We start from the raw sequence: 24,612 nt of genomic DNA, 5'->3' as shown, positions 1-24,612 counted from the left end.
AACATTCTGACCAAGTTTCATAAAGATTGAGTCACACCTGTAGCCTTTAGAGTGTTCACAAACTTTGCCTTTGATTTGACCATGTGACCTAGTTTTTCAACCTAAATGACCCAGATTAAAAATTTAACTAGAGATCATCAAGACAAACATTCTGACCCAGTTTCATAAAGATTGAGTCACAACTGTGGCCTATAGAGTGTTCACAAGCTTTTCCTTGACCTGGCCTACTGACCTACTTTTTGACCCTAAATGACCCAGTTTCAATACTGACCTACAGATCATCAAGGCAAACATTCTGACCAAGTTTCATAAACATTGGGTCACAACTGTGACCTCTAGAGTATTCACAAGCTTTTCCTTTGATCTGGCCTACTGACCTAGTTTTTGACCCCACATGACCCAAATTCAAAACTGACCTAGAAATCATCAAGACAAACATTCTGACCAAATTTCATAAAGATTGAGTCAAAACATTGGCCTCTAGAGTGTTCACAAGCTCTTTCTTTGATCTGGTCTACTGACCTAGTTTTTGACCCAACAAGACACAGATTCAAACTTAGCCTAGAGATCATCAAGACAAATATTCTGACCAAGTTTCATAAAGATTGGGTCACAACTGTGGCCTCTTAAAGTGTTCACAAGCTTTTCCTTTGATTTGACCGTGTGACCTAGTTTTTGACCCCACATGACCCAGATTCCAACTTGACCTATAAATAATCAAGACAAACATTCTGACAAATTCTAATGAGTTTCAAACTTGAATTGTGGTCTCTAGAGTGTTGACAAGACTTCCCTTTGATCTGGCCTAGCGATCTAGTTTTTGACCCCACATGACCCAGTTTCTACCTTGACCTAGAAATCATTCACACAAACTTTCTGACCCAGTTTCAAAAAGATTGAGTCACAACTGTGGCCAAGCTTTTCCTTTGATTTGAACGGGTGACCTAGTTTTTGACCCAACATGACCCAGATTCAAACCTGACCTAGAAATCATCAAGACAAACATTCTGACTAATTCTAACATGTTTCAAACATGAACTGTGGTCTCTAGAGTGTTGACAAGATTTTCCTTTTATCTGGCCGACTGACCTAGTTTTTGACCCCACATTACCCAGTTTCAAATCTGACTTAGAAATCATCAAGGCAAACATTCTGACCAAGTTTCATAAAGATTAGGTAAAAAATGTGGCCTCTAGAGTGTTCACAAGCTTTTCTTTTGATCTTGTCTACTGACCTAGTTTTTGACCCAACATGACCCAGTTTCGAACCTGACCTAGAAATCATCAAGACTAACATTCTGACCAAGTTTTATAAAGATTGGGTCACAAATGTGGCCTCTAGAGTGTTCACAAGGCAAATGTTGACGGACGATGCACTGATGCACGCCGGACAATGACCGGTCACAATAGCTCACCTAGAGCACTTTGTGCTCTGGTGAGCTAAAAAGCCAAATCAAGAAAAAAACAACCCATGTTGGAAATCGAACCCGGACCACCGCAGCAATAAAGAACTTTTCCGCTGTCATTACCAGCACCAATATGGAGGATTTTGTTGTTAGTGTGCGTTAAATATAGATATTAAGGCAGTTAATACCTCGAGTAATTTTGCGTTACACTTTTCGATTTTTACTGTAAAAATTAGTAAAAACAACTAATTCTCATGTATTTTTACAACATATAGTCTGTCAGTAATTATGTTTTAAAGCATTCCTAAGAAATATAGCATTAATTTCCAGATGTCTAAATATTTTTATATTTTTTTACTGACGTACGATCTGGAGGCCAGTGCCTTTAAAACTAATGATAAAAATACCAAACTGCATGAAATAGAACAATTTTCTTAATTCACTGAATTCCATCACCTCAAAACGAACTTTCATATTTAATTTACTAAGGAGTGGCTTTGAATTTAGATGTATCCATTACTTCGGCCAATGGAAAGAAAAAAGGGCTGAACACTGACAGAACTGAATGTAATTTCTATCAGCTGATTATTTTAACCTCTTGCTGACATTTATCAAAATTAAATTAGATTTTTCTTAAAATGCAGTAATCCATTGTAGTTCCAACATAACAATGATGGGAAAGCAATGAAAGAATTTTTCTTTTGTAAAACTGCATACAGAAAGTCCTTTTTTTTAAATAAAAATGTAAAAAAATAAATTTTCATGACACAGCTCCTAGCAAATGAATGAATCATAATTACAAAATTTTCCAAAATTAATATCCTTTAATTACTTTCTACCATCCAAGTCCATCAAGGCAAATTTAAAGAAGTGCCTTTTATGGATTTTACAATCCCTTTGTTTTTGACTGTCCAGACTGGTCCAGTGACCTTCCAAAAATACACTCTTTTCATTTAAATGAGAATTTCAAATTATGAAAAATAATCATTATTACAAAATTATTCAACAAATATTTTATATACTCTTACTCTTGGTGCATTAAATCACTAAAAATGTTTTTACTGGATATCAACTATGTTAAATGACTGGTTCCATGTCCCAACTGTTATAAAACTGACTGTAGGGACCAGTCCCAAAATTCAAGCATCTGACTGACTTTTTTTCCAAGCAGAAAGTTAAAACTGGCAAATGGCAGCTCTGCATTATACTCAGACTGGTCTCAAAAGTCACTTTTATAGACTTCAGACTGGTACTCCTGCTTTAGTAAAGGACCATACAGACTGTGATCTGCTGCTGGCTTTGAACTCATTACTCAGTCTGTTGGGAGTCAAACACTCTACCTCTTATAATAATACTTATATCATTAAAACAATAGATTTTTTCTTGATATTTATATCAAAATGTTAAATAAATGTTAAAGAGTGAGTTTCGTTACCATGTGATATTACATTGCAAATGATACATATTTTTGGTGAGTATAAATGTTATTATATGTATTTATATTACCACTTATACATTACATAGATTAACTTTTACAACACTGACATAGTCAAATTAGCAGTGATTAAAGATATACTGTTTCATTCAGGATCTTTAGGGCATTCTAGAAAGCTTTAGGTTAATTAGCCTATAATGAATTAAATGACCAGTCTACAATTAAATTTTTTTTTACTGCAAGTGTCTTTTCATATCTATATTTTAATTATTTCTACATGAAGGGAGTGAATTATGACCTAATAAGTTTATAAATACAAGGGTGTACCTAACAGCATCTAAAAGCAGGAAATTGTGTGTTTTTATAGTGAATTTAATAGCGTAACTTCGTACTGCATATTCTATTTGCGACTTCTACTAAATACTGACTTAAAGCTTTAAATAAACAACAGTTGCCTAGCAACATCGATACTGACTAAAGGTCAAGGTCATATCTAAGGAAGGCCACAGGAACATGTAAGTCCTGCACAGAAGAAATGGATACAATATATCTTTATTCATATACATTTTTGTTTCTATTTTTTTCTTCCTTTTTCATTCAACGAACATTTGTCTTTACTAAAAAGAAAATTTGCATTCTTCTGTGCAGGGCCTTTGACCGATATACAATTGACAGAAATACAGATCATGCATCAATAACCAACATGTCAATTTTTTTTTTTTAATCTTCATTACTTTTTATTACTTATTTATTATGCAACTTTAATGAAAAATCAAATTCTATTTAACAAAAACCGTCTTGTAGGTAACAGAAAGCAACCAGCTTATCCTTCCTGCTAATTTTTTTCCCTGGCCAAAGAGACAAAGCTAACACCCATCAGAAATTTAAAGTGAATTTTTCAATTCTAAATCCTTAAGAAATGTTGGTTATTTTTGTTTAGAAAAAGATATCTTACCTTCTTCAACAATGATCGACGGTTTTTTATAGTAAAACTTTGGTTTACGACTGTCCAGTTTTTTAGTGTTCCCTGTTGAATGACAGGTCAGACTAACAGGTTTACTATAAAAGCACATCTATATAATATATATGTACAAACCCAGAATATGATAAAAAGTACAATGTAAACACCTTGCCTCCGTGTCCCCATTTTACCTGAAAATGTCCTCACTTGTGCTCAAAAATCAACACACTATTATTTAAATAAAAGAATGTCCCCATGTTACCTGAAAATGTCCTCACTTGTACTCAAAATTCAACACATTAAGAAACACACTGAGTTAAAATAAAACACACTCTGTGATACATACTTCACTTCATTAAGAATATTTCACACCAAACCAAACACCAGATTAATATTTCAATTTTAAAGGGAGATAAATGCAGGAAAAAAATTCATATTCAAAAGCTTGACATGAAAAATTCACCGATTTTAATTGCTGCTTTATCTGGTACTGCAAAAAATATTAGTCAGTAAAGATAAATCATGTTACTGCAAACTTGAAAATAAACGTAAGATGCAGATTCAAATAATGTATTAAAACAAAAAACTAAAATAACAAGCATTTCTAAGCAGCATGTTGCAAAAATCCGTCCAGTTTGAACTGTCCAATCGTATACCTGTTGTTACATCATCATCAGCAACCACAATAGAAGGCGCTTGTGACCCTTTCCTTTGTGGGGGAGCAGGTGAAGGGCTCTTTGACAGTTTTCGTCTTGATTCAGGCTTTGGGGATGGCTCTTTAACTTTTTTTGAATCAACCTGAATTTCTACTGGTTTTTTCTTTTCAGGTTCTTTATCTTTGGGTTTTTCAGGCTCCTTTGGGGCCTTTTCTTCAGGTTTCTTAGCTTTAGTTTCCTCCTTTTTCTCTACTTTGGGCTCATCCTTTTTGGGTGGGGGTTCCTTTGGCTTTTTGTCTAAGAAGCGTTAGCATATTTTATAAAAAATAAAGAACTAAAACTCTAACACTACTAAAAATCTAAATTATAATAAACATAATATAAACTATAAATGGGATAAACTAAATAGAGCAATTTCTAAAAGCTAAACATTTTCACAGTTTACAGAAACGGTTATTTCATGGAATTTTTGTCAAGCAAAACTGTCAAATGGTGTTACAGTGCAATCTACCTGGAGCAACTACCTTAATAATGTATTTGTTGTACAGAAAATTTTGCTCAAAAGAGTTTAATGTACAAAAAATTATATCTAATTTGAAATAAAACATACTCTAACCTGTAAAAAGCAGCCATCCAAGGAAGTGACACAATGTGGCTACTTAAGGCAGGTAAATGCTTTAGTAAGGCAGAATTAGAACAAAATTTACAGTTTATATATCAGCTCACTGACTGCTTTAGGCAAGTGCAGGTGGCTGCTTAAGTCAGGCGGAAATAAGAACAAAATGTAAATTTGATGAAGATAGCTGACTGCTTTATATAGGTGGTCCGTGAGGCAAATTTAACTGTATATTGTTTTAAACTCTTCAGAGGTGAGGTTAAAGGGGACTATACTGCATAAGCGTTGTGAAAATGCTTAACCTAAATAAATATGGATTCTACTGTAGGATACATTCAAAATGTAACTAAACCTAAGAAATGAAAGAAAAACAGTGGTATAGCTGGTTTCATTTTGCAAAGTATTATTCACCAATAGTGGTGATAAATATCAAATGTGTAACATTAGTTAATTTTTGATATTTTTGGCTTTTCATTTTCATTTGTTATAGTCTAAATACGTGGCCTGACCCTTTTGAAGTTGAAACAATCATGCACTTATTCTCATCATTCTCTACTGCATGATTTGTGAAATTGTATTGAAATTTTAAGCAAAAAATCTTATAAAGTTGCCATGGAAACAAAATGGCTGCTGTTTTTATAGAATATTTTAAAATGTTCATAACTTTTTCATTTTTTCAGCCAATTTGGAAATATATAATGCACAAGAATGAGAGAAATAACCAGCTTTACAATAACAAAAAAACTGTCTAAAAACAAACCCTACAATATCAAAGCTCAGACACAAATCAAAATATACACATCCACTTGTTACTACATACTTTTCTTAGTATTCTCTAATTTTCATATAAACTAGTAGCAAATATTTGAGTGAATTCAGATAAAAAAAAAGGTTAGTCGGGTTGAGCTGAATTTAAATCTGCCATTTTAAATGAGCTTAAAACGAGCTTAAGATGAGCTTAAATTTCCAGTTTTAGTTAAAAATATTTAGACTGTAAAATATTCCACTTGCCTTCCTACCTATAATTACCAACAAATTTAAACTATAGATGGTCAATAGCTTTGCATAGCTTTTGTGTTTATGTACAAAGATCTAAAATAAATTTTCAGACTGTATTATAGCATAAACAGCATGTCTGTAGAACAATTCTGATTGTTCAAACTAAAAAAAAATGGTTTACTTATACACTTGTTATCTTATCTAACTATTTTTTACATACATAGACCAACATTCCTACAGTATAATTTCATCCACTGATACATACTAACTAAAATATAATGCACAACAGTCTTATAATTATATCAAGGGGAGATAATTGGACATGAATAAGTTGCCTCAAGAATGGAGTGTAGAACTTTTTCTTACCATAACACAAAACTCAGGTCATGTTTGTGCTTCTAGTTTGTGTTTTTCTTTGTCTATGCATTTTTGTGTGCATATTTATTGTGTTCACATCCTAACATATACTGGTTTCAGTTTGTGGGGGATAGGCGTGGGAGAGGGATGCATGTTCTTAGAGCATGTCTTTTCGTATTGGATATAAATCCTTGTTTTTAATGCTTTCTTTTTCATTTTATTTTTTTTGATGGGTTAAGAGTCAAAACAACTCCCACTCCCAGGTGTCCCTCTTGGCATTATTTCATCATTGGCTGGCACCTGGTTAGAACCAATGGCCTTATGTAAGCCAGTAGGATAGCTTCGGCACATGAAGAATTCTACACCCTAAGCAAGGTTTCGAACCAAAATCTTTACGGAGTAAGTGACTGAACCTGAGTGACCTTAACTACTCAGCCACTGAGGCCCCTTTATAGTTTTCAGTTTTGTTAATGGTGCAAAATGACACTACATAAATATAACAACTTCTTTTCATAATCATTAAAGGTTTCTTCTTTGTGGCTTTGTGAATATATCTGTAACAACGTCAATGTATATTATATTTTCAGTTGAACACATTTCCAAGCTTTTAACCAGAAACTTTACACATAACCGTAGTCTGAGTGTCAAGTACAGAAAAGGTCCTACAACTCCTCTAGAAAGTATAAAGTCATGCATGAGTTGTCTACCTTTTTCCTCAGGTTTGGATTCAGCTGGTTTGGATTCAGCTGGTTTAGCTTCTTTCTTTTCCTAGAAAATACAGTACAGTGTTCATTGTATAAAGACACCACAAATGGGATTGTCAAAAAGGGGTCACTTAATAGAATACAGTCTCTTACCAAATTTTGGTAAATACAGAAATGACAAGTTATATGCTTTACTGCTGATTTACCATACATAAATAAATGTTGTTCCCAATCTATTGACCACTGAAACTGTTGTACTGGCCTCTTAGTTGAATCACAGACAAACATAAATATTAATAAAATTTTCACAATAGTGTTAAACTGAGCACTTAAGAGCAGTGGCAGTGCTAACACTGTCTGACTAAGAAACCAGAACTCATGAGTTCAAGCCCCTGCTCCTCCAACTAAATATTAATTTACTAACATTTGGACAAGATTTTCGTATATGGGTGCTTTACACTTGGCATGATAAAGAACCAAGGAAGCATCTGGCATTAGAGCTTCTCCTGTATCTTGCACTGTCCTCCCACTTACATTACTAACAATCTTCTGGAGGAGTATCCCGTATGGATTACCAGTGGTGACTATAGATAAGCTAAGTAAACAAACTAAGAAACAAATATTTACTGATCACTTATAAAGATACAAAATTATACTCACTATTTTTTCTTCAGGTTCTGTTACTTTCAGCTTAGGTTTGTCTGCAAATAAAACAAAGTTTGCAGAAATACTGATATGATGTGATAAAACTCCCTTACAAACACTGAGAGTTCTTTTGGAACTTAGTACCCAGGGCAAGTTGACTTTTCACACCACAAGTTTATTAAACGCTAGCATCTACAATGTATCACCATTTCTGTAAAAATAATTGGAGTAAAGCCTACGTATGACCATGCTTATATACATGATTGTACAGTTTTTGGAGGCATTATTATCAAACTGATGAAAGATGTGGACAAGTAAGGCCTACTTTGATTGTATTAAGAATGTTTAAGCCAGTTGACTGTTGAATAGAAGTGCATGAGATCTTGCCAACATCCCCTGTGAAAAAGGTTCATGAGCTTCATGAATTAATTCATGAACAAATTCATTAAATAGTTCATGAATAAATATTCATGAAAATCAAACTTTATGTTTCATGAATTTCGATATTCATGAAACATAAATTTTGATTTTCATGAATATTTATTCATTAACTATTTTTGTAAAAAAAAAAAAAAGAACTTATTCATGAACAAATTCATGAACTAGTCAAGGTAACCTGGTAGGAGTGTAACACTATGAAACCTGCAAGATCTGCATGTAATGGAATTCTTTGAACAATTTCAGTAGAGCTTGATACAAGAAAAAATTCCTGTAGGTCAAAGTGTTGTTCAGTTAGTGGCCAGAGACTGTTTTTTAGTCTCTGCTGAGTCACTGTGACAATGACATTTTCCACCCTCAACAAATGACATGTTGAGTAAAACAGTAAACAAGTGTGGGATTGGGAGCATGATAAGAAGTAAACAATTGCTGTATAAAATACAAAACATTAAGTTAAACAATGTATAATTTACTTTAATCTCAAGATTGAAATTCAGATACTAGCTTTGCTTCATGGTCGTGAAAACTTGTGACATTTTAAAAGGATTTTATATTTTTTAAAATGAACAATTTATGACAACACCATAATTACTTATTTGATATTCAGTATACTTATGTTCCTTTTAAACCATTCCTAACTGTAGTATGATAAATATTTCCTTCCTATTTGCTGCACAAACTTCTCAAAAATTGCTGAATCACATGTGCAAAAAAATTCCCAGCATGCAGCAAAATAATGGAAACTGATCATGTGACATTATGAATTTAATGTTCATGAACAGTTATGAACTTGTTCATTTTTTTGTAAAAGGTAATAAACTTCAGTTTTATGTTTAATGAATGAACAGTTCAGAAACTCACAATTGGGTTCAAGAACTGGTACTGAACTAGAAAAAGGTTTTGAATTTTAGTAATTTTAATGTACCTGTGTTCATGAACAATTCTGGTTCTTAGTCTAGACCAACAGTAACTGTTCAAGAACTGGTAAAGTTCTATAAGTTCTTGAACTTTTGCAGTTTTTGAACCAATGTTCAAGAACCATCATTGTTCTAGAACCACAGTCTGAGAACAGTTGTTATGCTGGTTCAAGAACAGTTCTTTAAGTTCTTCAGAAGTTCTTGAATGTTCAAGAACTTAATACTAGTTCTAGAACATTTTTACAGAGCATAACCCTGTAGTTCCTGAATCACAATTTCAATCATTATCTGAACTTCATTTTCAAATTCATGAATTTCTTAAATTATTTAATTGAATTTCTGAAATGTTCATGAACTACATTTACAAGTTCATGATATGAAAGTAATATTCTTGAACTTGAGAGTTCATGAATTTAAGTTAGTGAACTTTTCCTTGTAGTTCATGAACTTTTTTGATAATTCAAGAAATAATTCATGAATTTGTAAAAATTCATGAAGTTCGTGAACCTATTTCACAGAGGTTAGACTGGTTTGACACTTGTCCAAAAGCAATTATTTGTATCAATAAATTTCATTGGCTGACTTGTTACACATGGGAGGTTCCCCAAATTCCTAACATAAGTCAGACCTAAATGTCTTCTGTATGAACAAATGAATAAATTTTGTTTGCCAAACATCTTACATATCTAACTATTTTTTTTTCATATCTACCTGTTTTTGTATGTATCTAATAAATTCGACTGAAAGCACAGTTTTTTTTTAAGATACATTTTTAAGTGTACTTGAGTAACATTATGTAAGGCATGTAATGTTAACTATAACTTCAAATATAGTGCTAACAAATGTACCCACAAATATATTATCATTGATCAATCAGTGCAGCTAATAAAAAACTTCTGTTATATCATATTTTAAAGTTCTTATACTTTTGTTTCCTATCAACAAGGTACTGCAGTTTGAGTGCCGCAGTCTGGACTGCAGTTTGAGCGCCGCAGTCTGGACTGCAGTTTGAGCGCTGCAGACTGGAATTTTGAGACAAATCTAACATGGTTTAAAACCAAAAATTTATCTATAAAAACTACATTATTAATCAAGTTATCCTAAAAAAATCTTAAAAGTAAAACTTTACACATAATGAAATCAGAATGAAATTCTGCTAATTTGGCCATAAAACAGCATATTGTTGTGGTACGAATTTGTAGATTTTGTCTTTTAAACATAAAATAAATGGTAATAGGATTAAATTTTGTGGACTACCTCAACCAAAACATCCTGCATTTTTTAGATGAATAGAGAGCATGATTGTACTGTTTTATAAAATACCATTCTTTTTAGGTTTCGTGATGGAAAAATGAAAATATTAGTTTAAACTGACATTGCTTTTTTTGTGAAACACAAAATGGCATACATGATGCCTTGTGAGTGAAATACCATTAATGAATATAAAATCTAAGTATTGTAACTAACATTTTAGAAATACTGTGGTGCAAGTTTGAAACTATATATAGTAACATGACTCACTGGTCTTAAAATAGACTTCACATTTTTAAAAATAGATAATACATGTAAAAATTGACAGTGCAGCTAAATTTAGTAGTGTTTTGGTGCATGTTTTAAAGACACATTTGGTGAGACAATGTTTAAAGCATCTATATACTGCTATAGCGTTAATACATTTATACACATTACATCGTAACTTCACGTACAACTTTACAGTCACATTTACAACAACATAGTGTTAAACAAAATTTATGAGAATTCTTTCTTGATTAAACAGAATGTTGATGGCCTCTATAGAAAAACTGGCAATGGAATCAGTGGTGGCATAGTGGTTAGCAGCCGGACTTCAATGTCAGTGAACTGGGTTTGATGCTCAGTCATTGCTAGTGAGACTGACTCATATTGGTACTGTTTCCAGCAGCACTGGTCTAGACTGGATGCTGGGGAGGTGTATATATCACCTGCCATGGGCACAACTGGCATCAGTACCAGATGGGAACTTTCGTCAACTACTCTTGCTAAACATGTAACCTAAAGTTTCTCAAAATGATGCAAATTACTAAAGCTGAAACTGCACTTTCCTCATAAAAATTATGTTCATCAATCCAGAATATATACAAACTATCAAAATTGTAGTTTTGTGGCTGGTGCATTTCATACATTTTCTTTTTTCACAAATTGTGGTTCAAAATTTAATCAAATGATCAAGTTTAAATTTTCTGAATGGATTAGAGATTTATCATGTTCCAAAAATATACTAACTGAATTCCTCGTTTAAATGTGTAAAAATCCCATAGTTCCTGTGCCTAAGAGTGCAAAAAACCCAGAGAGCAAAAAAAGTAGTTCTGGCTGCGTTTAATGGTGCAAAAATCTCAAAAGACCAAAAACGTAGCTTCAGTGTCTTGAATAGAAACAACTGATATGTTTTTTGTTTACAAGATAATCATTCATGTGAGTTCTCAGTTTAGAAAGTTATTTCCGTCTCTCTTCTCGAGAGCAGTGTTTTGACAGTAACTTGGCACAACCTAGACTGTTACCAGAACTACTTTTTTCTCAAAACAGAAGCATCTTTCAACACTCTGTAACATGTAAGACAAGTGTACAATTATTCGTACATGTTTACATTTATGTACAAAGGGTCATGTACGCTTGCCAAACTAGCTTGGAATTATTTTGTTTATAGTAATACAAATGCTTGCTTGGAAATATCTTTTCTGGTTGAGCATGCTTAAAATGTATTCAAAAGTCCAAGATAGGTTTTAGGGATTCCCAAAGGGGGAAACTGGCTTCTGTCATATTGGATATTGGGGGCTACAAAATGGGAATCAGGGGTTCTCAAGTGGAGTTTAGAGGCTCTGGGGGTGGGTTGGGGGGGGAGGGGGGCAGTTTTCCTGGTGAAAGTTTTGTTAAAGTACAATTAAAGCTTAAACATAAATAAGACAAGAAGAAATTGAGGGCTGAATGGTAAACCCATTTTGCCTCCAAGATATACATGAAGGACAATGTTATTACAATGCTAGAATAATATATTGCCACAGTAGATTTTTTGATGTACATGTATATGGGTTATATATACATTAAAATATTTGCTGGCTGTATTGTTAATTCCTGTTAAAGATTCTGAGCATGCAGTCATCAACATTAAATGTCTGAAATTCAGACTAATGTCTTCAGAATGAGCAATATTTAATTCATCTCAACTTTGTTTATCCAACATTAACTTTATACCACTGAAATTTAATTCTGTTATTGTGTAAAATTTCATTAAAGTCTATTATTATTTCATGACAGAGAACAAGAATTTTGCAGACTAAATTTCAGACATAAAACATTGATGAATACAGGCCCTGTACAGTGTTAAACATGGCTAACATTGTTTATGATGTCATATTCTGGACATGAGTTTCTCTCAACTTTACAACTTGCATGATATGTGATAAAATGAAATGTAAACCAGTAAAAGAAAGCATTTTTCATCATTCTTTTGAAGTTTTGAATTTATTCAGAACGTTTATTTTTTCATTTAAAAATATTTTTTAAAAAAAAACAACACTACCTTTTCACTCAGGGACCTGTGGTTTTTGCATCTGTTATCTAGAGTTGATGATTTTTACAAATCATTGTCACTGCATCACTTTTGAGAGTGAATGCAGCTCTGCATATACAGTTACTTTTTATGTTTTGCCAAGTTAAAAGTCTGTGATGAGGATTTTCCATATTTAGCAATAAAACATTTTAACGAAAGATTGGCTTAGTATATCTTTGAAGTTTAATTCTGAATTTTATTTTAAATGAATGGAAGGTAAGTATATTACTTTATCAACATCAACATAATCAAAGTAATGTTTTCACTGAGAAACTCATCACTCCAAAATATACAGGCATCAAAACAAAATATATCATAATTAAATAGCGGGACTACATTTAGTAATTATGATACAGATCCTTACCCAGTTTCTTATCTGTAATATTATTACACAATAAATTCAGTTATGATTCAAGCAAACATCTGATACACACCTGTGTATCATAGAAAGAAATTTATCTTCTACAACTTTCCCGGCAAGTTTTATTTCCAGGTATAAATGTTTTGACAAACGTCCAAACTATTCATTACACTATATCATTACAAAATTAATAGACTCATTATCAACTTCGTTCCACAATATCATAAATCAGCAGGTAAGATATATATGAGAAACAGACGTTACACATTATAACCCTCTGTTAACTGACGCTTCTTCAGAGCGACTACCTCTCAATAACGAATTTCATTAATTGATTCAACTTCAACTTTGTTCTACAATGCTAATGATCAGCATGTAAGATGTGTATGAGAAACAGACGTTACACATTATAACCCTCTGTTAACCTACGCTTCTTCAGAGCGACTACCTCTCAATAACGAATTACATTAATTGGTTCAATTTCAACTTTGTTCTACAATGCTAATGATCAGCAGGTAAGATATACATGAGAAACAGCCATTACACATTATAACCCTCTGTTAACTGACGCTTCTTCAGAACAGACACCTCTAAATAATGACTATTTTAATAGACCCATTATCATTTTCAGTCTACAATATAATATATCAGTAGGCTAAGATATATATGAGACAGCAGTAACACATGGTTCAGTGATATTCTGTATACAGTTTAACCTCTGTTAACTGACACCTGCAAAGAGCAAAAACTTCTCTATAATGACATATATTTTCCTTCCCACCAGATACAATATGAATTAAGCCTTCAAAATCAACACCCTCTTGACAACAAACATATTTCTGTCTTCTCTATGGTGTTTGCACTAGAAAGATTACACTGTAGGAGTAAAATATTGTGGTCTACATAGATCAGTGTCCCTTGCAACACTCACAAATGGTTGCTGTATAAGGGTGGTTGATCTGGAGACCAAATTTACTCATATGCCTGTCTTGTTGGGGAAAAAATTTGTTGTTCAGAAGTATCTGCTCTTCCGATGTGTCAGCAACAAAGGTTATACAGTACATAAGGTAGTGACTATCAATTACAGATTCTTCATATGTGATTTCGACATTCACCAGTTGGTTTGCTCGTATAAAACTCCATCAGCAGCTGAAGAATGCCAAAACTGCTTAAGGAAACTACATAATCACATGTAAATTTCCAAGTCTTTATGGGTCCACTGCCTTCGAATTAATATTATTTAATATCTCAAAGTCCTAGGATCAGAAATGTTGACTGAAAAATAATATTTTTCCATTTATTGTAATATCACCGTAATATCACATATAGCAATCTGAGTTTACAAAACTCCTAATCAAAACTAAATTTCTGATAAGGAAAACTTTTCAATATAAACTGAACTAAGAATGAGTAATATGGTACTAAAAAGTACAGGAAAACGTTGCATATATTTCCATACCTTTTACAGTTAGAGAGGCCGAGCATGATGCTTTTCCATGCTGATTCTTTGCCTCCATGGCGTAACTTCCGGCATCATCTTTAGCAGCACTAGTAATGCTCAGGGTAGCTGTGTTATTGGCAAAAGTGATCTTGTTTCCGTTAGAGCCGTTAAATGGTTTACCTCCCTTCGTCCATTTGATTTGAATTGGTTCAGTACCGGTGACCTTGGCTGTCAGTTCTACAGCTTCTCCCTCGTCTACTGTCTGTAAAGTCAAAACAACATTCTCTCTTACCTTCTGACATAAAAAACACTACTCATTAATTAGATGTAGTTTTTTTGCTAAAAACTTTAAAAAAAATTCTGAAAATACAAGTCTCGGAGTGTTTTAAGGAGGGTATTAATAGTAAATATATGGTAATTATTTTCAAAGACTCTCAGGATGGACGTACAGGGGACGTAACCAAGGAATGGGATTAGGTCTTTCAACAAAGGTCTGAATGAACAACTGACCCACATAAAACAAGTGGAGTGAATGACTTTATAGCATTAAATATTTATACAGTATATTGCATCTTTCAGTCCAACTTACTTGACAAATATGGTTTAAATAAAATGAGGTGTGGCTATAATTGCTTTGCAAATATCTGAAACTTACCTTAGGTGCAAGTTTAGTGGTAAACTTTGGTGGATCTCCTCTAGCTGCAGCCATCAGTTCTGTAAGAAAAGAAAAACAAGAGGACCATGATGGTCCTGAATCGCTCACCTGTCCCCACATGACCCAGTTTTAAACCGAGTATGATGTCGTTTTTTTCTATTATTTGACATTGTGACCTAGTTTTTGAGCTCATGTGACCCAGTGTTGAATCTGACCTAGATATCATCAAGATAAAAATTCTAACCAATTTTCATGAAGATCCACTGAAAAATATGGCCGCTAGATAGGTCACAAGATTTTTTATTATTTGACCTACTGACCTAGTTATTGATGGCACATGACCCAGTTTTGAACTTGACCTAGATATCATCAAGGTGAACATTCTGACCAATTTTCATGAAGATCCATTCAAAAGTAAGGCCTCTAGAGAGGTCACAAGGTTTTTCTATTTTTAGACCTACTGACCTAGTTTCTGCAGTTGACCCAGTTTCAAACCTGACCTAGATATCATCAAGATGAACATTCAGACCAATTTTCATATAGATCCCATGAAAAATATGGCCTCTAGAGAGGTCACAAGGCTTTTTTGTTATTTGACCTACTGACCTAGTTATTAAAAACACGTGATCAAGTTTCGAACAAGACCTAGATATCATCAAGGTGAACATTCTGACTTACTTTCATGAAGATCCATTGAGAAGTATGGCCTCTAGAGAGGTCACAAGGTTTTTCTATTTTTAAACCTACTGACCTAGTTTTTGACCGCAGTTGAACCTGTTTCAAACTTAACCTAGATATTATTAAGATAAAAATTCTGACCAATTTTCATACAGATCCCATGAAAAATATGGCCTCTAGAGAGGTCACAAGGTTTTCATGTTATTTGACCTACTGACCTAGTTATTGACGGCATGTGACCCAGTTTCGAACTTGACCTAGATATCATCAAGGTAAACATTCTGACCAATATTCATGAAGATCCATTCACAAGTGTGGCCTCTAGAGAGGTCACAAGGTTTTTCTATTTTTATACATACTGACCTTGTTTTTGACCGCAGTTGACCCAGTTTCAAACTTGACCTAGATATCATCAAGATAAACATTCTGACCAACTTTCATACAGATCCCATGAAAAATATGACCTCTAGAGAGGTCACAAGGTTTTTTTATTATTTGACCTACTGACCTAGTTTTTGACCGCAGTTGACCCAGTTTCAAACTTGACCTAGATATCATCAAGTTGAACATTCTGAATAACTTTCATGAAGATCCATTGAAAAGTATGGCCTCTAGAGAGGTCACAAGGTTTTTCTATTTTTAGACCTACTGGCCTAGTTTTTGATCGCAGTTGACCCAGTTTCAAACTTGACCTAGATATCATCAAGATAAACATTCTGACCAACTTTCATAAAGATCCCACTAAAAATGTGACCTCTAGAGTGGTCACAAGCAAAAGTTTACGCACGCACGGACGACAGACGCTGCATGATCACAAAAGCTCACATTGTCACTTTGTGACATGTGAGCTAAAAACATTTAAAACATTGTGGGCATAGCTATCTTTAAATTCTGCCACTCATATACTACACATGTAAATTCAACATTTTAACAAGAGGACCATGATGCTCCTGAATCGCTCACCCGCCCCCACATGAACTGAGTATGACGTCATTTTTTCTATTATTTGACATAGTGACCTAGATTTTGAGCTCATGTGACCTTCTTCTGAACTTGACCTAGATATCATCAAGATAAAAATTCTGACCAATTTTCATGAAGATCCATTGAAAAATATGGCCTCTAGAGAGGTCACAAGGTTTTTCTATTATTTGACATAATAACCTAGTTTTTGAAGGCATGTGACCCAGTTTTGTACTTGACCTAGATATCATCAAGGTGAACATTCTCAACAATTTTCATGAAGATCTCATGAAAAATATGGCCTCCAGAGAGGTCACAAGGTTTTTCTATTTTTAGACGTACTGACCTAGTTTTGAAGCTGACCTAGATATCATAAAGGTGAACATTCTCACCAATTTTCATGAAGATTCATTGAAAAATATGGCCTCTAGAGAGGTCAAAAGGTCTTTCTATGTTGAGACCTAGTGACCTAGTTTTTGACCGCAGTTGACCCAGTTTCAAACTTGACCTAGATATCATCAAGATAAACATTCTGACCAACTTTCATAAAGATCCCACTAAAAATGTGACCTCTAGAGTGGTCACAAGCAAAAGTTTACGCACGCACGGACGACAGACGCTGCGTGATCACAAAAGCTCACATTGTCACTTTGTGACATGTGAGCTAAAAACATTTAAAACATTGTGGGCATAGCTATCTTTAAATTCTGCCACTCATATACTACACATGTAAATTCAACATTTTAACAAGAGGACCATGATGGTCCTGAATCGCTCACCCACCCCCACATGAACTGAGTATGACATCATTTTTTCTATTATTTGACATAGTGACCTAGATTTTGAGCTCATGTGACCTTCTTCTGAACTTGACCTAGATATCATCAAGATAAAAATTCTGACCAATTTTCATGAAGATCCATTGAAAAATATGGCCTCTAGAGAGGTCACAAGGTTTTTCTATTATTTGACATATAACCTAGTTTTTGAAGGCATGTGACCCAGTTTTGTACTTGACCTAGATATCATCAAGGTGAACATTCTCAACAATTTTCATGAAGATCTCATGAAAAATATGGCCTCCAGAGAGGTCACAAGATTTTTCTATTTTTAGACGTACTGACCTAGTTTTGAAGTTGACCTAGATATCATAAAGGTGAACATTCTCACCAATTTTCATGAAGATTCATTGAAAAATATGGCCTCTAGAGAGGTCAAAAGGTCTTTCTATGTTGAGACCTAGTGACCTAGTTTTTGACCGCAGTTGACCCGGTTTCAAACTTGACCTAGATATCATCAAGATGAACATTCAGACCAACTTTCATACAGATCCCATGAAAACTAGGGCCTCTAGAGTGGTCACAAGGTTTTTCTATTATTTGACCTACTGACCTAGTTTTTGACCGCATGTGACCCAGTTTCAAACCTGACCTAGATATTATCAAGATAAACATTCTGACCAATTTTCATGCAGATCCCATGAAAAATATGGCCTCTACAGAGGTCACAAGGTTTTTCTATTAATTGACTTACTGACCTAGTTTTTGACCGCACATGACCCAGTTTCGAACTTGACCTACATATCATCAAGATGAACATTCTGACCAATTTTCATACAGATCCCATGAAAAATATGACCTCCAGAGAGGTCACAAGGTTTTTCTATTATTTGACCTGATGACCTAGTTTTGGACCGCTCGTGATCCAGTTTCAAACCTGATTTAGATATCATCAAGGTGAACATTCTGACCAATTTTTATGAAAATCCCATGAAAAATATGGCCTCTAGGGAGGTCACAAGTATTTTCTATTTTTAGACCTACTGACCTAGTTTTGGACCACAGTTGACCCAATTTCGAACTTGACCTAGATATCATCAAGATGAACATTCTGACCAATTTTCATGCAGATCCCATGAAAAATATGACCTCTAGAGAGGTCACAAGAATTTTCTATTATTTGACCTACTGACATAGTTTTTGACCGCAGTTGACCCGGTTTCAAACTTGACCTAGATATCATCAAGATGAACATTCTGATCAATTTTCGTGCAGAGCCCATAAAAAATACGACCTCTACAGAGGTCACAAAGTTTTTCTATTATTTGACCTACTGACCTACTTTTGGACCGGACGTGACCCAGTTTCAAACTTATCTGTAATATCATCAAGATGAACATTCTGACCAATTTTCATGCAGATCCCATGAAAAATATGACCTCCAGAGAGGTCACAAGGATTTTCTATTATTTGACCTACTGACCTAGTTTTTAAAGGTATGTGACCCAGTTTCGAACTTGACCTTAGAGATATCATCAAGATGAGCATTCAGACCAACTTTCATGAAGATCTTGTGAAAAATATGGCCTCTAGAGAGGTCACAAGGTTTTTCTATTTTTGGACCTACTGACCTAGTTTTTGATGGCACGTGACCCAGTTTCGAACTTGACCTAGATATCATCAAGGTGAACATTCTGACCAACTTTCATAAAGATATCACTAAAAACGTGACCTCTAGAGTGGTCACAAGCAAAAGTTTACAGACGCACCCACGGCACAGCGCGATCACAAAATTAAGAGAAATATCTGATTATTTTCATATGCTCAAAATCAAAAGGGTTAGCTTTTGGTAAATTTTTGACCATAATTGATACATCTTATTTTCATTTTAATTAATCAATGACCAGGCTATACTAATTAATCAGTGCAGGATTTTGACAGATTTCCAACATCAATATTACAGCTTATAAGATTCTTTTACTTGTTGCAGGTGCAGACCAGACTATCCGGTCTGAGGTAAACTGTTTAGATGGTAACGAAACTCTGCCAGCTTAAAGATTTAACCTTTAGCCTGCTGTCAGCAAGTGATTCTGCCTTTGCGACCAGTGCAGACCATGATCAGCCTGCACGGATGTGCAGGCTGATCTTGGTCTGCACTGTTAGCTGTTCAGTCAGTAAAGTTTCAGTGAACATCCTTTTGAATAGTAAGTGGTACTGCCCATATTGAATGATGGACCAGTCCATTTTAAAAATTCAGCAGGGTAAAGATTAAATTAAAGTTACCCAAGAGCTGGACAAACGTGTCTGCACCTACGGTCAGTGGTAGAATCATTTCCTTGCATACTCCATTCAACAAATAATAGCAAAAATAAAATCGAACCACTTTCTTAAATATAGCACTCTTTTCTTATCGTAAGGTATTTAATCAAAGCACAGGAAATTATGTTTGTGAACAGGAAAAACATCATGATGTTCCACAAGCAAATCACAACTGAGAGTTCTGGTCTGTTTTATCATCTACAGTGTAACATTATGAGATTACCACAAAATAACATTTTATTCAACAATGCATGGTCTTCAGACAAACCATGACATGTCACACGACCACATTTAATGTAAAAACCTACATACCTTTGATGTTAATTTTGCATTCAGCATCTAGTGTACCGTTGGGAGTCTTCACAGCAGTTTTGTATACACCAGAATCTCTGTCATTTGGCTGTTGAAATATCAAACAAAAAGTATAATAGTATGGTACGATAAAGTAGATTTAAGAAACTTTAGTCTTAACCCTCACCCTGCTAAATTTCTAAAATGAACTTGTCCATCTTTCAATTTGGACAGTATCATTGACTGTTAAATGGGGCGCTTATCAAAATGATACTAACTGAATGGTGAACAGTGCAGATCTTGATCAGACTGCATTGATGTGCAGGCTAATCATGATCTACACTGGTCGCAAAGGCAGAATCAATCGTGTCGAGCATAAGGGTTAAAAACAAGCTAAAATTATTTCAGCTGTATTATGTATTATGGCGGTAATGTCAGTTTACAGTATTCTCTTTACACCACAGTGGATGCATTCTATCATATTTTCACATAGTACTATTGCCCTATTAGCCCTCTGAAAAGGGCAAAATTATGAAAGTATATTGTGTGATCTTAATATCAAACTTTCTCAGGGTGTTTCATGTTTTTGTTTTAATTAATACTATCACAGTATTGTCATGTGGACCTATGGGCAATTCTATGGAAATACTATACTGCAATGTATATATCGCATTTTGTCACAGTAATACAGTAATTTCACCCTTAGGTCAAGGAGCAATATTGTGATATTACGATATGAAAACACTAAAACACAATGAAAAATGTTCAGTATTGATACTGTCTCTTCATACTGTGTTTTCATGTTGTGTTTTCATGTTTCTGCATCGTATTATGATGCCATTGCATCATGTCTTCACCTCTTCACATCGTATATGGTTATTAAGAAACTTACGGATTTGCATTCCATGAAAATGGTAAATTCTTCCTTATCAGCCTTGTTGGGTTGTACATTGAGAAAATATCTCCCACCACTTTTCAATGGTAATCCTCCAAAATTCCAAGTTGCAGTTGGCTTTACTGATGATTTTATAACAAATTTTATTGTTAACAGTTGTCCATTATTTTCAAGTTTAACAATTGGTTTATCTTTAAGAACTGGTCCGGCAGCGGTTGGTTTTTCCTCCACCTTCTCTGCAGGTTTTTCTGCGGGTTTCTCTGCGGGTTTTTCTGCAGGTTTCTCGGCAGGTTTTTCCGCCGGTTTTTTCACTTCAGCTTCTTCTTTCTTCTCCTCAGGCTTTGGTTTAGCACTGAAAGTAACAGGAGATAACATTAAACAACAATTTACAGGAGGATATGACAGTCAGTAAACAACAGTTGGATGGCTTTCTCACATGAAGAATTCTATAACCAAAGTGATGTTTTGAACGCACAAGGGCTAGTGATTCAGTCTGCGACACCGTAACCACTCGGCAATAGTAGCAGCCTCCACACAAGGCTTATACTGCAAGAAAGTGTGTGTACGCAGCTTACCGTAACCAGATAGTGATTAGACAGTTAAATATAACATAGATAAAGACCTGAGAGCGACTAGACTTACCCGGTGTCGAGATTTATGGTGATACTGGCTGTTCCCTCACCGCTGTCATTCTTTGCATTTACTTTATATACACCTCCATCTTCTTTTGTGAAACTCTAAAACAAAGAAAAGTTCTTTTTCATTAAAAGTAAATTTTGTTATTTATAGAGAGGATATTACAAGAGTGTCTTTTCATATTGAATTTAATAAACAAGTTGAATAAAATAATAAAATGCGAGGCTCTGCTTAGCATTTGATCAATTTTATTCAACGAGTATGTATGTCATTTCGAGATGATGTTAACTTGCAACAAGTGAGAATGGATATTTAATTCCATTTTTAATTCCTCTGCTATTTCTCTATGAAAGATTTTACGTTCTGTGTCAACCTTGACTTACCAGAATATGTTTGATTTATGCAAATGTCTTTGACTTACATGAATATGTTTATTGACCAGAATATCTCTCTCAACACAATCAACACAACATCTTACACTTAAGCAAATATGTATCTTTGACTTATGACAATAACTTTGACTTAGGAGAATATCTTGTCTTATATTAATACCTTACATTAATGACTTAATAAGAATGTCTTTGACTTACAAGAATATGTTTGACTTATAAGAATATCATTGACTTATGAGGAGAATGCCTTTGACTTATGAGAATAATTCTTTCACCTCCAAGAATATATCTTTCATATGCAAAAATACCTTCAACTTGTAAGAATAAAATCTTGGACTTACAAGAATATCTAGATTGATGACAAAATCTTCTCCAGTTCCTGACATGCGAGATTTGACTCTGTTAGTTTCTGTGAGCGGTTTGTTGTCTTTAAACCAGGTCAATGTTGGTTTTGGGCTGGCAGTACATTTGCACTCAATGAGAAGGTTCTTGCCAGCACCCTCCTGGGTTACCTTGGGCTTCTCCTTGAACACTGGGGGCTTGCCTCCTGCCTTGCCAGCTTGGGCTCCTGAAGAAAAAAAATGCAGAAAAATACTGTAAATACAAAATTACTCCTTATGGTTAATTTTGATTTGGCATAAACTTATGCTTTTGCCAGAAACCTATGCTTTTGTTATCTTTAAAGATACATATAAAGAACAGAGTGACCCCAAAATATCTGCTGCCATTTTATTGTTTTATAAACTGAACTAAGACCCAAACACCTAACTCTTGTAATATTTGGCCTAACAGCAAAAAAGGTACACATTTATAGATGGCATAATGGTAAAAACAGTAAGAACATGCAAAATTCTGAAAGCAAATGCTGTAGGCATGAAACTACTGCAAAAAATACTGGCAAGTGAAAATGATATTACTTGCACAGCATGGTTGTCTGAATATGCACCTTTTGAAAAAGGAATCAGGGCAACGTGAAGAGAAATCAAGCAAAATTTGAGTGATACATAACATCCAAATAGCAAAAACTTGTGTCTCAACCTCTTTAAAATAAGAATGTTTCAAGGTGGGTCTGTAGTTTATCATTTTAAACTTTCATGCAAATTGTTAAAACTGATTTTATTATTCAACAAAAAATTTGTACTATGAAAATTTTAGACACTGAACCCGAGAAATTAAATACTTTGTTGCCTTAAACAAATGTGCATTAAAGCGAATGTTCACATATTTTAGATGGAAATCTTTTTCTCTCAAAAGTGACATATTTTTGCATGGTATCCTAAAAAACAACGAAAAATATTGTGTAGCATGGAATTAACAGTTGTGACACTTTGAAATAATGGAGAAAATCAACATTTTTTGAGCTTTTTCACTAGTACCCAACACTTATTTACACTCACTTTATCATTTAACCATTCTAGGCCAAACTTGAAGGAAATGAACATGTTGAAAATTTTCACCCTATCTGTGGGCAAGTAGCTTTAACTTTGAAATAAACATGTTGAAAATTTCATCCAAACTGTGGGCGTATAATTTTCATTTTGAAAAAAAAAAACATGTTGAAAAACTTTATCCAAACTGTGGAAGTGTAGCTTTAATTTTGAAAGAACATTTCTACGAGCAAGCAGCTTTAATTCTGAAATGAACATGTTGAAAAATTTCACCCCAACCATCAGCAAGTTGCTCTAATTTTGAAAAAAAAAAAATGTTGAAACATTTCACCCAAGCTTTGATTTTGAAATGAACATGTTGAAAAATTTCAACCAAACTATGAGGGAGTACATTCAATTTTGAAATGAACATGTCTCACACTATGTAGCTTTAAGTGTAATTAGATAATTTTAGAAGTAATATATTCAATAAAATATTCTGTATAAGTTTGGCATGAGATCAAAATAATTAATTTTCTGCCAGTACATGTATTATTTCATGGTGGTCCTCTTTTTATACCAAGTATCTAATAATCAATTATCTAACATAAAACTGATGTTTTAATCATTTTCATTTATAGTTTATACTAATTCATTTTAGCTTGATTGTGATGAAAGAATCACTCTCGAGTCCTTTTCCTGGAAAAACCAATATTAATATACTGGACAGTAGTGTCATATGAAAAAATTTGATTGAGATCCCAGTCAGATTAAGAAAAATACTTCTTAACAATTAATACACTGACAAAAGTAGTACCTGTACTAATAAACTTTGATAATGTGGCAGTTGATCTCAATACAGTTGACACTGTTTACTTTCCAATACAGGTAAATCCAATATTTGCTGCACAATAGATCTATGAAGGATTATCTTTGAACACCCCTGGACTTATTGGACTCACCTGCCACATTATCAAAGTTTATTAGTACATTGAAAGTTCTTTTAAACACAAACCAGTCAACAGCCTACTACCAAATAAAGAGATGATATTTGAAACTAGAGTACTTGCAGTGAAAGAAACTGAATATCTAAATAGATGCTTATGACTTTTTTAA

At 34.0% G+C, this 24,612-nt stretch overlaps 1 protein-coding gene across 26 annotated transcripts in view; it reads right to left on the bottom strand.

The window, feature by feature from the left end:
• Positions 1-24,612, bottom strand: part of LOC123537522 (twitchin-like) — a 204,523-nt gene that overhangs the window by 121,478 nt on the left and 58,433 nt on the right. For 16 of the 26 annotated variants that reach the window (XM_053528310.1, XM_053528320.1, XM_053528307.1 and 13 more), the window contains 9 exons: positions 22,471-22,697; positions 21,744-21,838; positions 21,099-21,453; positions 20,228-20,315; positions 15,177-15,235; positions 14,540-14,783; positions 7,794-7,834; positions 7,137-7,197; positions 4,458-4,754 (listed from right to left, as the gene is read on the bottom strand). In XM_053528310.1, the coding sequence (XP_053384285.1) occupies positions 4,458-4,754; positions 7,137-7,197; positions 7,794-7,834; positions 14,540-14,783; positions 15,177-15,235; positions 20,228-20,315; positions 21,099-21,453; positions 21,744-21,838; positions 22,471-22,697 (1,467 nt within the window). Of the gene's footprint in view, positions 1-3,795; positions 3,868-4,457; positions 4,755-7,136; positions 7,198-7,793; positions 7,835-14,539; positions 14,784-15,176; positions 15,236-20,227; positions 20,316-21,098; positions 21,454-21,743; positions 21,839-22,470; positions 22,698-24,612 lie in introns of all 26 variants that reach the window. The other 10 variants (XM_053528322.1, XM_053528326.1, XM_053528321.1 and 7 more) reach the window with 2 other exon arrangements.

Source organism: Mercenaria mercenaria, chromosome 17 (genome assembly GCF_021730395.1).
Source record: "Mercenaria mercenaria strain notata chromosome 17, MADL_Memer_1, whole genome shotgun sequence".
NCBI lineage: Eukaryota > Metazoa > Mollusca > Bivalvia > Venerida > Veneridae > Mercenaria > Mercenaria mercenaria.
The sequence above is the reverse complement of the archived record's forward strand: the minus strand, read 5'-3'. Positions and strand labels throughout refer to the sequence as shown.